Here is a 12,541-nt window from a genome sequence, read left to right on the forward strand (position 1 = left end):
TACCTTCCAGAGTGGATGGAGAGATTCTGGCCTATGTAACGCATCAGCTGGTTTGGCCCGTGGTCCCACTTACACTGGTTCGCCCAGGACTCAGCAGATTTGGCTAGCCTCTCGTCCCACACCTTAATGAAATAAAAGATCAGCATTAAAGGATTTCTGTGCTGAGAAAAATTTAAATAAATAAATAGTGACAACTACATTTTTTTTGCCATCCAGCAAGCATTGCTGCAGTGCCAAATGTTTGCATGTTGCATTTCCAGCCCCAGTGTTGTGGTAGAGGAGAAAAGTGTTTTGCTCACATTCAACACTAGATGTCGCCACAACATTAAAAGTATTGAGCTGTTTACTGTAAAAAAAAAAAAGTATTGAGCTGCTTTTCTATAGGTCATTGGGGTTGGTGTAGTAGTAGCACCTCGTGGTGTTAAATCTACACACTGGGGTGGATCTCTTAAAAGAATAGAGGGCCAGATTCTCCAAGATCCCGCGTTGGCGTAGTGTAAGCCATTTACACTACGCCACCGCAACTTACTGGAGCAAGTGCCGTATTCTCCAAGCACTTGCTCCGTAATTTGCGGCGGCGTAGTGTAAATGGCCCGGCGTATGGCCGCGTAATTCAAAGGGGACGGCCCCCGCGCCGATTGAACTGCGCATGCGCCGGGCTGAAAAATAGCCCAGTGCGCATGCTCCAGCTCACGACGGAAAACGTCAATGACGCCGACGTGAGCGTCATTGACGTAAAGTCGTATTCAAGAACGACTTAGGAAAACGACGTAACCGACGGAAAAAGACGACGCAGACCCGACGCCATACTTAACATGGCATACGGCGGACTGGCACAAGGTTACCCCTCATATAGCAGGGGTAACCTTACGCTTACTGAAACGACGTAAACGACGAGTACGCGACGCAAATTCGTTCGGGAATCGGCGTATCAGGCTCATTTGCATAGTCAAATGAGACCTGAACGTAAACGCCACATAGCGGTCAGCGGTGTATTGCATTTAGGATCCGACGGTGTAAGTGACTTACACCAGTCGGATCCGAGCCTAATTCCGGCGTATCTTGTTTTGCGAATACAAAACAATGATATGCCGGCGGGAATTTCGAATTACGCCGGTGTATCAGTAGATACACCGGCGTAACTCTTCTGAGAATCTGGCCCAGAGGCAGTTCACCCAAGCAAGTGCTTGCAAAAATTCTGCTTTTTTTTTTTATTCCCATTGCGAATCATTGCGCATAGTGAACTCCGCTGCACCTTATTCGGTTTGCTAGGGGATTAACTAGTACTCATAAATCATCCCTTATTGAGCTTCTACAAGTGTGGGATACACATATGCTATCATATTTAAAGCCTGGCTCCAGGCTATTTTTTAGACCCAGCAATATTAAAAAAATAAAAAATCAGTCCGTGTTTCAATCCAGAGCTGTGGCCCACAGTACTTCTATTCCACCACAAGATGTCCTCAGTCTTAAATGTTGCCTAATCCAATTTAACACCAGAAGACTGAGGACATTACTGTGAATGTCATGGGCAGCAATGTGTGTCATAGCCCACCCCTGAGGGGGCATCTTGCATTCACTGTGTAGTACTAGTCCTGCTCAGAATATTGCTGATGTCATCACATCAGTGCAACTTTTTTTTTTTTTCAAGGACTTTTCAGATATGAGGAAGATCAGGCTTGGTTTATCACTGGACTGTTCAGAAAGCATTGGAAAATGGCAAGTATATTAATGGAACCTCCGCTTTTCAGAACCCTCCCCCCCTCCGGTGTCACATTTGGCACCTTTCAGGGGGAGGGGGATGCAGATACCTGAATAATACAGGTATTTGCACCCACTTCCAGGCATAGACCCCCTGCAGAATCTGCGGGGGTCTACGTCACTTCCCGTCGTCCCCTGGCTGTCTTCTGGGAGACACATGGGTCACAGAAGACAAGAGGGGTCATTTTGATTGCGCAGCGCGATTCGCGCAGTAGGGAACAGGGAAGTGAAGCTGCAAGGCTTAATTTCCTGATTCCCTTACCGAAGATGGCGGCGGCAGCATCCGAGCACGGGTCTGCCTCGGGTACCGACATCGCGGGCGCGCTTGACAGGTAAGTGTCCATATTTTAAAAGTCAGCAGCTGCAGTATTTGTAGCTGCTGACTTTTAAAAAAAAAAATTTGGCGGACCTCCGCTTTGAAGATAAGCAGAAGAGACTTGTTTGGGCTAAAGAACACAAGGAATGGACATTAGACCAGTGGAAATCTGTGCTTTGGTCTGATGAGTCCAAACTTGAGATCTTTGGTTCCAACCCCCGTGTCTTTGTGCGACGCAGAAAAGGTGAACGGATGGACTCTACATGCCTGGTTCCCACCGTGAAGCATGGAGGAGGAGGTGTGATGGTGTGGGGGTGCTTTGCTGGTGACACTGTTGGGGATATAATCAAAATTGAAGGCATACTGAACCAGCATGGCTACCACAGCATCTTGCAGCGGCATGCTATTCCATCCGGTTTGCGCTTAGTTGGACCATCATTTATTTTTCAACAGGACAATGACCCCAAACACACCTCCAGGCTGTGTAAGGGCTATTTGACCAAGAAGGAGAATGATGGGGTGCTGCGCCAGGTGACTACCTCTTGAAGCTCATCAAGAGAATGCCAAGAGTGTGCCAAGCAGTAATCAAAGCAAAAGGTGGCTACTTTGAAGAACCTAGAATATGAAATATATTTTCAGTTGTTTCACACTTTTTTGTTATGTATAATTCCACATGTGTTACTTCATAGTTTTGATGCCTTCAGTGTGAATCTACAATTTTCATAGTCATGAAAATAAAAAAAAACCTTTGAATGAGAAGGTGTGTCCAAACTTTTGGTCTGTACTGTATGTGAAAAATTAAAATGTCACAACCCCAATTGCGTTCTCAGTTCCACTAACCAAAAACTACTCCAGATACCCAAGGCCAGATACAAGTCCAAAGGAGAACGAAGATTTGCAGTCCAAGGACCTAGACTGTGGAACGCTCTACCAACTAGCATTCGAAGGGAAGTGAATCACCAGGTCTTCAGGAAAAACCTCAAAACCCATCTTTTCTGAAGGCTAAAGACAGAAGGGAATGCATACCAAGCGCCCTGAGGCGATTCAGTTTGCATGTGCTGCGCTATACAAGTTTCTCACTCACTAAAGGGGAAAGAAGGGTCACTTCAGGGGGGAGTACAGGGAAGCTTGTATACTGGAATTAGCCTCTAAAGAGGAAGTCACTTTATCAGCACTAGGTAGAATGGAGTACAATAGGGCCCTGGTGCAGCCTAAGGGCCACCCATTGCAATCCCAAAACTGCGCTCCACCTCTGAAGCCAAGCACGAGGTAGGTGAAGAGGTTGGTGCTGCAGCCTGGGGGGGCTAATCCCCAACAAGTGATACTAATCCAAGTTAGGAAGGCACGAATCCAACATATGTCCTTGCTAAAACATAGCTTTTAATTAGCCCAACTGCCCACCTTTTGGTGTTTGAAGTGCAGCTCTCAGGCCCCAGAAGTCAGTTACACTGATTTGTAAAGGTTACTTTAAAAACTATGGGCCAGATCCACAAAAGGGATACGACGGCGTATCTACTGATACGCCGTCGTATCCCTGTTTCTACAGTATCTTTGGAACTGATCCACAGAATCAGTTTCCAATAGATAGGCAGAAGATCCGACATGTGTAAGGGACTTACACTGCCGGATCTTAGGATGCAGTAATGCATCCGCCGCTGGGGGCATTTCGAGTCGAAATGCCGCTTCGCGTATGCAAATGAGCACTTACGGAGATCCACGAAGCGGTTTCGCTTTGTGAAATCTCCGTAAATACTTACGTGGCAATCGTAAAATTAGGGCTGCTTTTACAAAGTGTAAACTGTTTACACCTTGTAAAAGTAGACCCTTCTTACCCGCGACGCTGCTATTTATTTATTTTTTTATTTATTTTTTCCCGCCGTATCTTTTTTTTTTCCCGACGCAACTTTTTTTACCCAGTGCGATTCTCAAAACTCGGCGTAACGTAAAACCGCGCTATGCACGTTGGGAAAATGACGTCGTGAGCATGCGCAGTACGTCCGGCGCGGGAGCGCGTCTAATTTAAATGGGACTCGCCCCATGAAAATAGGAACGCCTTGCGCCGGACGGATTTAAGTTACACAGCCGAAAATTTCTAGGTAAGTGCTTTATGGATCGGGCACTTAGGTAGAAATTTTGCGGCGGTGTAACTTAAATCAGAATATTTGAGTTACGGCGGCTCTTTGTGGATCTGGCCCTATAATCTCTAGCAGCAGCACTCATGGATACTTATGGGTGGCACAGATAGGCACTGATAGGTGGGCAATGGGCATGGATGGGCACTGTGGGGTGGCACTGATGGACACTGGGGTGGCACTGATGGACACTGTGGGGCAGCACTGATTTTCCCAGGTTGCCAGTCAGTGCCCATTTGTGGGCACTGATTGGCATATATTTTTTTTTTAATGCTTTTTTTTTTTTTAGCCTTTTTTTTTTGCAGGCTTTTTTTTTGTTTTGCCCACCCTGGTGGTCCAGGGTGGGCATCCCTGGTGGTCCAGTGTGGCGATCCGAGGGGGGGGCTGCGCTGATAAACAATCAGCGCGAACCCCCCCTGTCAGGAGAGCCGCCGATCGGTTCTCCTATACTCGCGTCTGTCAGACGCGAGTGAGGAAGAGCCATCGACGGCTCTTCCTGTTTACATCGTGATCAGCCGTGATTGGACACGGCTGATCACGTGGTAAAGAGTCTCCGCCGGAGGCTCTTTACCGAGATCGGAGATGCAGGGTGTCAGACTGACACCCCGCATCACCAAACGCCGCGCTGCGAGCCCCCACGGGTGTGCGCGGCATGAAATCCTGCAGGACGTCCAGGAGCGTCCTGTCAGGATTTCAAAACCACTTCCCGGACGTAAATCGGCTATAGGCCGGGCGGGAAGTGGTTAAAGGAACTGCATCAAAATTAGGTGGGCGCTACAAGGGCAATTTTAATCTCTTGTTACTGGAAGATCATTGCCAACCACATCATTAGACTCGAGCTACACATAACTAACTCAATTGTGCTAATAAAACCGCTATTAATCAATTGCTAGAGTACCAATAATCACCAGACCGATGGAATAATTGTCTACTTATGGAGAAGACTACACAAGAAGTACATAGTAGCAATTAACCTTGCATAGTGCATGTACTTGTGCAGCTCATTCCATGGAGAGCCATTTGTTCCATCTATGTAGCACTCAGTTAGTCTCCAAGGGAAAAATCACTACTGAGCCAATAAAAATCTTCTACCCTGTTTCCCCAAAAATAAGACCTACCCTGAAAATAAGACCTAGCGTTATTTTCCAGGAGGGCTGCAATATAAGACCTAGCCCGAAAATTAGCCCTAGTTAAAAATGCTTGTAAAATCCTATAATCCACGCTATTACAGTATTATATAATGTACAATGTGTGTGTTTCTGTAATATAATTATGGGGAAAAGAGCCCCGGCGGGTCACAGAAGCGCAGAATGGCGCTATAACGAAGGTATTTGGCACAATTATATTACAGGAACACGCACATTGTACATTATATACTACTGTAATAGAGTGAATTGTAGGATTTTACAAGCATTTTAACTCCGTTCTCACTGGGGATTCCTGACAGGCAGGGAGGGAGAGGGGGAGAGAAGACAGCACATTACATGGTAAGACCTACCCCGAAAATAAGCCCTACTGTGTCTTTTGTTGGCATAATTAATATAAGACCCGGGGTTATTTTCGGGGAAACACGGTATGTAGCTCAATGAGGTGACTGCAAATAAGTAATTCAATCTCTCATCAGATAATAAAATTAAACTCACTTTTAAAGGAGACAAATTACTATGTCTACTGACACCTAAGTAAAGCTGAACCTCGGGCAAATAGCTAAATGTACCAGCTACAGTGGGAAAAGAAGCAGTCCTTTTCCGTTCTTTTTCCCGGACATGGATGGACTTGACAGTACCAGATCATAAAGCCCTCTCCTAATGGCTTCTCGGCTCTTCATTGGATAGATTGATAGCAGCGCAGCCATTGGCTCCCGCTGCTGTCAATTAAATCCAATGACGTGGCCGCCGGGGGGCGGGGCCGAGTCATACACTCGGCGGCTATGAACGCAATGGGCCAGATTCATGAAGACTTATGACGGGCGTATCAGTAGATATGCCGTAGTAAGTCCGAATCCCTGCCGTCGTATATTTAAGCGTAGTCTTAAACTGAGATACGCTTAAATATTGCTAAGATACGACCGGCGTAAGTCTCCTATGCCGTCGTATCTTAGCTGCCTATTTACGCTGGCCGCTAGGGGCGTGTACGCTGATTTACGCCTAGAATATGTAAATCAGCTAGATACGCCTATTCACGAACGTACGCCCGGCCGTCGCAGTAAAGATACGCCGTTTACGTAAGGCGTTTTCAGGCGTAAAGATAAACCACCAAAAAGATGGCGCAGCCAATGTTAAGTATGGACGTCGGGACCGCGTCAAATGTTTTACGTTGTTTGCGTAAGTCGTCCGTGAATGTGGCTGGACGTAAGTTACGTTCACGTCGAAACCAATGAGTCTTTGCGGCGTCATTTGGAGCATGTGCACTGGGATACGTCCACAGACGGCGCATGCGCCGTTAGTAAAAAACGTCATTTACGTGGGGTCACAATGAATTTACATACAACACGCCCACATCTTCCACATTTGAATTAGGCGGGCTTACGCCGGCCCAGTTACACTACGCCGCCAACTTCTTTGTGAATACAGGACCTGCTGCTCTAACTTACAGCGGCGTAGTGTATCTGAGATACGCTACGCCCGCCTAAATCTCTCTGAATCTAGCTAAGAGTGTTGAACACAGGAGCGCGCCCGCAAGGTAACCCCCTCAGGATAGAGCTTCCCAGAGGGGGTTATCTATTGCGGGGAGGAGCCGCTGTGGGGGGTCACGTACCTAGTTTTAATAGTCACCCACTCCCACTCAAATCGCCTAGGCCAGTGATGGCGAACATTGGCACCCCAGATGTTTTGGAACTACATTTCCCATGATGCTCATGCACTCTGAAGTGTAGTTGAGCATCATGGGAAATGTAGTTCTAAAACATCTGCGGTACGAAGGTTTGCCATCACTGGCCTAGGCGATCTGAGCGGAAGTTGCCCCCCTTCTCTTTACCCACAGCCCTCTGGGACACATCAAAGGTCTCAGGAGGCAGCAGGACCATTCACATAGTGCAGCATGGCCCATGCATGCGCAGTGGGAATTCAGCTGTGAAGCCGCAAGGAGTCCCGCAATGGGACCTGAAGACCAGAAAATAACTGGCTTGGGTAAGGATGGCACTGGATCTCTGGACAGGTAAGTGTCCGTTTATAAAAAGTCAGTAGATACAGTATTTTTAGTTAAAGATCCTTTTTTATTCCAGTCAAACTTCTAATTATACAGATAGAATAGTAGCATTTGTATGAGCTGTTTTATCAGGTAAAGCAGGCCTTGACTGGCCGTAGGGCATACCGGGCATAGGCCTGGTGGGCCGCGGGTCACGTCTCTGTAATGTAGGGGGGGGGGGTCTGTATGGGCTGTATTATAGAGGGGGCTGTACTGTAGGGGGGTCTGTATTGTAGAGGGGGTCTGTAATGTAGGGGGGTCTGTATTGTAGAGGGGGTCTGTAATGTAGGGGGGTCTGTATTGTAGAGGGGGTCTGTAATGTAGGGGGGTCTGTATTGTAGAGGGGGTCTGTAATGTAGGGGGGTCTGTACTGTAGGGAGGGGGTCTGTACCATAGGGAGGGGGTCTGCACTGTAGGGAGAGGGTCTGTACTGTAGGGAGGTTTGGGAAACATGCAGGGGGTCCCGAACTGTTAGGGGGTATCTGTGTAACAAACTGTGGGGGGCTGTGTAATGTAAAGGGGTCCAGAGGTGCAAGGTGCAGTGTAATGTAAAGGGGTCCAGAGGTGCAGGGTGCTGTGTAATGTAAAAGGGTCCAGAGGTTGCAAGGTGCTGTGTAATGTAAAGGGGTCCAGAGGTGCAGGGTGCTGTGTAATGTAAAGGGGCCCAGAGGTGCAGGGTGCTATGTAATGTAAAGGGGCCCAGAGGTGCAGGGTGCTGTGTAATGTAAAAGGGTCCAGAGGTGCAGGGTGCTGTGTAATGTAAAGGGGTCCAGAGGTGCGGTGCTGTGTAATGTAAAAGGGTCCAGAGGTGCAGGGTGCTGTGTAATGTAAAGGGGTCCAGAGGTGCGGTGCTGTGTAATGTAAAAGGGTCCAGAGGTGCAGGGTGCTGTGTAATGTAAAGGGGTCCAGAGGTGCAGGGTGCTGTGTAATGTAAAGGGGTCCAGAGGTGCGGTGCTGTGTAATGTAAAAGGGTCCAGAGGTGCAGGGTGCTGTGTAATGTAAAGGGGTCCAGAGGTGCAGGGTGCTGTGTAATGTAAAGGCCTGGTTTTTTCCCCGCCCACAAATTCCTATGATTGGACTAAATATTGCTGTACAGAGGAAAAACAGAGGCTGATTCAAAGTCAAATTTACATTTTTACACGCCTTAAATTTAGAAATGGAGCTCAGGATTTTAATGAATACATGACCACATTCACTTGTGTCTCTTTTTGAATATCTGCCCAGAGTTGAGGTTTAGGATTTCTAGCGCAGGAACATAGACACCCGGGTAAATGAGAACGTTTAACATCAGGATGTTCATGTTCTTATGATGGGACGAGCAGCTTCCTAGAATGTCATATTCACAGCAAGATTTCAAGTACATCTAAATTTGGAAAAATAATATTTTCAGACATGGTTATAAGAACTGGTGGATCAGACTGGGCTTGGTCAGAAAAGTCCTTCTCCAGGTGTTTCTCCATGACGTATAGCTGTGAAGGTCTACCAAACATATAAAATGGGTCTATTGATAAAGAAGGGAAATCATTTTATGTTGATATTTTTTTTAATTCCTCCTTTCCCCCTCTGTATATAAACACTATGGGCCAGATTCACGTACAATCGCGTAAATCTGCGGCGGCGTAACGTATCACATTTACGTTACACCGCCGCAAGTTTTACGGGCAAGTGCTTGATTCAGAAAGCACTTGCCTGTAAAGTTGCGGTGGTGTAGCGCCTAATTCAAATGATCCGGGTAGGGGGCGTGGATCATTTAAATTAGGCGCGTTCCCGCGCCGATCGTACTGCGCATGCGCCGTCCCTAAAATTTCCCCACGTGCATTGCGCTAAATGACGTCGCAAGGACGTCATTGGTTTCGACGTTAACGTAAATGGCGTCCATCGGCATTCACGGACGACTTACGCAAACGACGTAAATTTTTAAATTTCGACGCGGGAACGACGGCCATACTTAACAGTGGCTACGCCACCTAGGGGGCAGCTTTATCTTTACGCCGCATATCTCTTACGGAAACGGCGTAAATTTACTGCGACGGGCAAGCATACATTCGTCAATCGGCGTAATAACTCATTTGCATATTCTACGCCGACCGCAATGGAATCGCCACCTAGCGGCCGGCCTAGAATTGCAGCCTAAGATCCGACAGGTGCAAGTCACTTACACCTGTCGGATCTTAGGGAGATCTATGCGTAACCTGATTCTATGAATCAGGCGCATAGATACGACCGGCCGGACTCATAGATACGACGGCGTATCAGGAGATACGCCGTCGTATCTTCTTTATGAATCCGGCCCTATATTGTCAAAAGTATTGGGAAACCTGCCTTTACACACTCATGGACTTTAATGGCATCCCAGTCTTAGTCCGTAGGGTTCAATATTGAGTTGGCCCATCCTTTACAGCTATAACAGCTTCAACTCTTCTGGGAAGGCTGTCCACAAGGTTTAAGAGTGTGTCTATGGGAATGTCTGACCATTCTTCCAGAAGAGGTGAGGTCAGGCACAGAAGGTGAGGTCAGGCACTGATGTTGTGTAGCGCCTGGTTACTTTCCAGAACCGGTGCCATGTTAAATTTAGAGGGGGTCAGAGAGTTAGTCAACTCTGACCATGTTGATTTGTCCAAATTTGGGTCCCTGTCTCAGCTTTGGCTGTGCTGTGGGTCCATTCTGTCGTTTCTGGGGTGCTGATCTCAGGTACTGATGTTGGATAAGAAGGCCTGGCTCGCAGTCTCCACTAATTCATCCCAAAGATGTTCTATCAGGTTGAGGTCAGGACAGTCAAGTTCCTCCACCCCAAACTCACTCATCCATGTCTTTATGGACCTTGCTTTGTGCACTGGTCCAAATCATTTGGTGGAGGGGGGATTATGGCGTAGGGTTTATTTTTCACGGGTTGGGCTTGGCCCCTTAGTTCCAGTGAAAAGAACTCTGAAGACGTCAGCATACCAAGACATTTTGGACAATTTCATGCTCCCAACTTTGTGGGAACAGTTTGGGGATGGCCCATTCCTGTTCCAACATAACTGCTCACCAGAACACAAAGCAAGGTCCAATAGAACACCTTTGGGATGAATTAGAGAGGAGAATGAGAGACAGGCCTTTTCCTCCATATAAGTGCCTAACTTCACAAATGTCAAACATTCCCATAGACACCCTCCTAAACCTTGTGGACAGCCTTCCCAGAAGAGCTGAAGCTGTTATAGATGCAAAGGGAGGGCCAACTCAATATTGAACCCTACAGACTAAGACTGGGATGCCATTAAAGTCCGTGGGGCAGATTCAGATAGAGATACGACGGCGTATCTCCTGATACGCCGTCGTATCTCTGAGATCCGACGGTCGGATCTATGCGACTAATTCATAAGAATCAGTTACGCATAGACCTCCCTTAGATCTGACAGGTGTAAGTGACTTATTCCGTCGGATCTTAGGCTGCAATCTCCCGCCGGCCGCTAGGTGGCGCTTCCATTTGTATACACGACGAATATGCAAATGAGGAGATCCGCCGATTCAGAAACGAACGCTCGCCGCTTTTTTTTTACGTCGTTTGCGTTCAGCTTTTTCCAGCGGATAGATACCCCTGCTATATGCGGCGTATCCTATGTTAAGTATGGCCGTCGTTCCCGCGCCGAGTTTTGAAATTTTACGTCGTTTGCGTAAGTCGGTCGCGAATACGGATGGACGTAATTTCCGTTCCCGTCGAAACCAATGACGTCCTAGCGACGTCATTTGGAGCAATGCACGCTGGGAAATTTAGCCGGCGGCGCATGCGCAGTTAAATCGGCGCGGGGACGCGCCTGATTTAAATGCTACACTCCCCCTAGCCGCGGAATTTGAATTCCGCCGGGAGATTTACGATCCGCCGCCGCAAGTTTCGAGGTAAGTGCTTTCTGAATACAGCACTAGCCTCTCAAACTTGCGCCGGCGGATCGTAAATCAGATTACGCGGATCTAAAGATCCGCTGATCTATCTGAATCTGCCCCCATGTGTGTGTAAAGGCAGGCGCCCCAATACTTTTGACAATATAGTGTATGTCTTCTGCATCCCCTAATTCAACACAAACTCTTGCCTAATATTTCTGTTGTTAGCCTAGGATGTCTCTTTTGTGTGCATTTGTGAGGTCAGGCACTAATGTTGGATGAGAAGTCCTGGCTCGCAGTCTCCACTCTAATTCACCCCAAAGGTGTTCTATCGGGTTGTTGTCAGGACTCAAGTTCCTCCACCCCAAACTCGCTCATCCATGTCTTTATGGACCTTGCTTTGTGCACTGGTCCAAATCATTTGATAACCACCTCCATTCACAGACACATGTTAAGTCAGCAATGGGGAAAAGATCAGAAGACCACAGACAAGACTGGTAACTAGTCCTTTGCCCTATGCCTGTGTAATTTGGGCAACACTTAAACTTTACAGGTTTTATTTAATAGAATTAAAAGTGTCCATTCATCTTATCTCTCCAAGGACAGTTGCACTTACCATGTATTCCATATTAGCAGCTGGGGGGGAGACTTTGGAGCGCACCTGGTTGTGATAGTCCAGCAAAGCATTCATGTCTCTGGGGGAAATGTATCGCTTCCTTCGGCTTCTTGGGATTCCGAGATCAAACATGAGATCTGCAGCAGTGCTGTTGGGTGGATGCAGAAGTTCAGTGGCACTGGCCAAAGTAAAGGAGCTTGAGAGCTTCATAATCCACAGGAGCAGGCCAGGGACATATGGATGTATGTGTATCAATGTCATCTCTGAATTTCCCAGGAGAGCTACAGAAAGAAAAATCCAAGCGTCACTCAATGGGTCTCTAATTCTCCGCCATTTGCAGTTTAGGTACAAACAATAATATGCAAATGATTAGGGTATGGGTGGTAGAATAACGTCAACTCTTTTACAAATGTATGGTTTTGGGTACTTGTGGAAGGCTTATAATACTGGAAGTGGTTTGAGCACCACCTAAATGCAATCCCTCCCCTATACGTTTTGTATGTGATGGTCTTATATACAGGGCTGGTGCAAGGATTTTTGACACCCTAGGTGAAACCTAATTCTGCCGCCCCCATTGGCCCCACCCCTGACTCCACACCCTTTGCCGTGCCCATGTATACCCCACCTTTCTAATGAAGTGCCCATCAAATGCAGCCCACCAGCGCCCATCAA

At 47.3% G+C, this 12,541-nt stretch overlaps 1 protein-coding gene across 1 annotated transcript in view; it reads right to left on the reverse strand.

Annotated features, from left to right (window-relative positions):
• Positions 1 to 12,146, reverse strand: part of R3HDML (R3H domain containing like) — a 31,755-nt gene extending 19,609 nt beyond the window's left edge. The window contains exons 1-2 of the mRNA XM_040329854.1: positions 11,870 to 12,146; positions 4 to 122 (exon numbers count right to left, since the gene is read on the reverse strand). Coding sequence (XP_040185788.1) covers positions 4 to 122; positions 11,870 to 12,130 — 380 coding nt within the window. The 5' untranslated portion in view covers positions 12,131 to 12,146. The remainder of the gene's footprint in view (positions 1 to 3; positions 123 to 11,869) is intronic.
• Positions 12,147 to 12,541: the final 395 nt, after the last annotated feature.

This window comes from Rana temporaria, chromosome 12, assembly GCF_905171775.1.
Source record: "Rana temporaria chromosome 12, aRanTem1.1, whole genome shotgun sequence".
Classification (NCBI taxonomy): domain Eukaryota; kingdom Metazoa; phylum Chordata; class Amphibia; order Anura; family Ranidae; genus Rana; species Rana temporaria.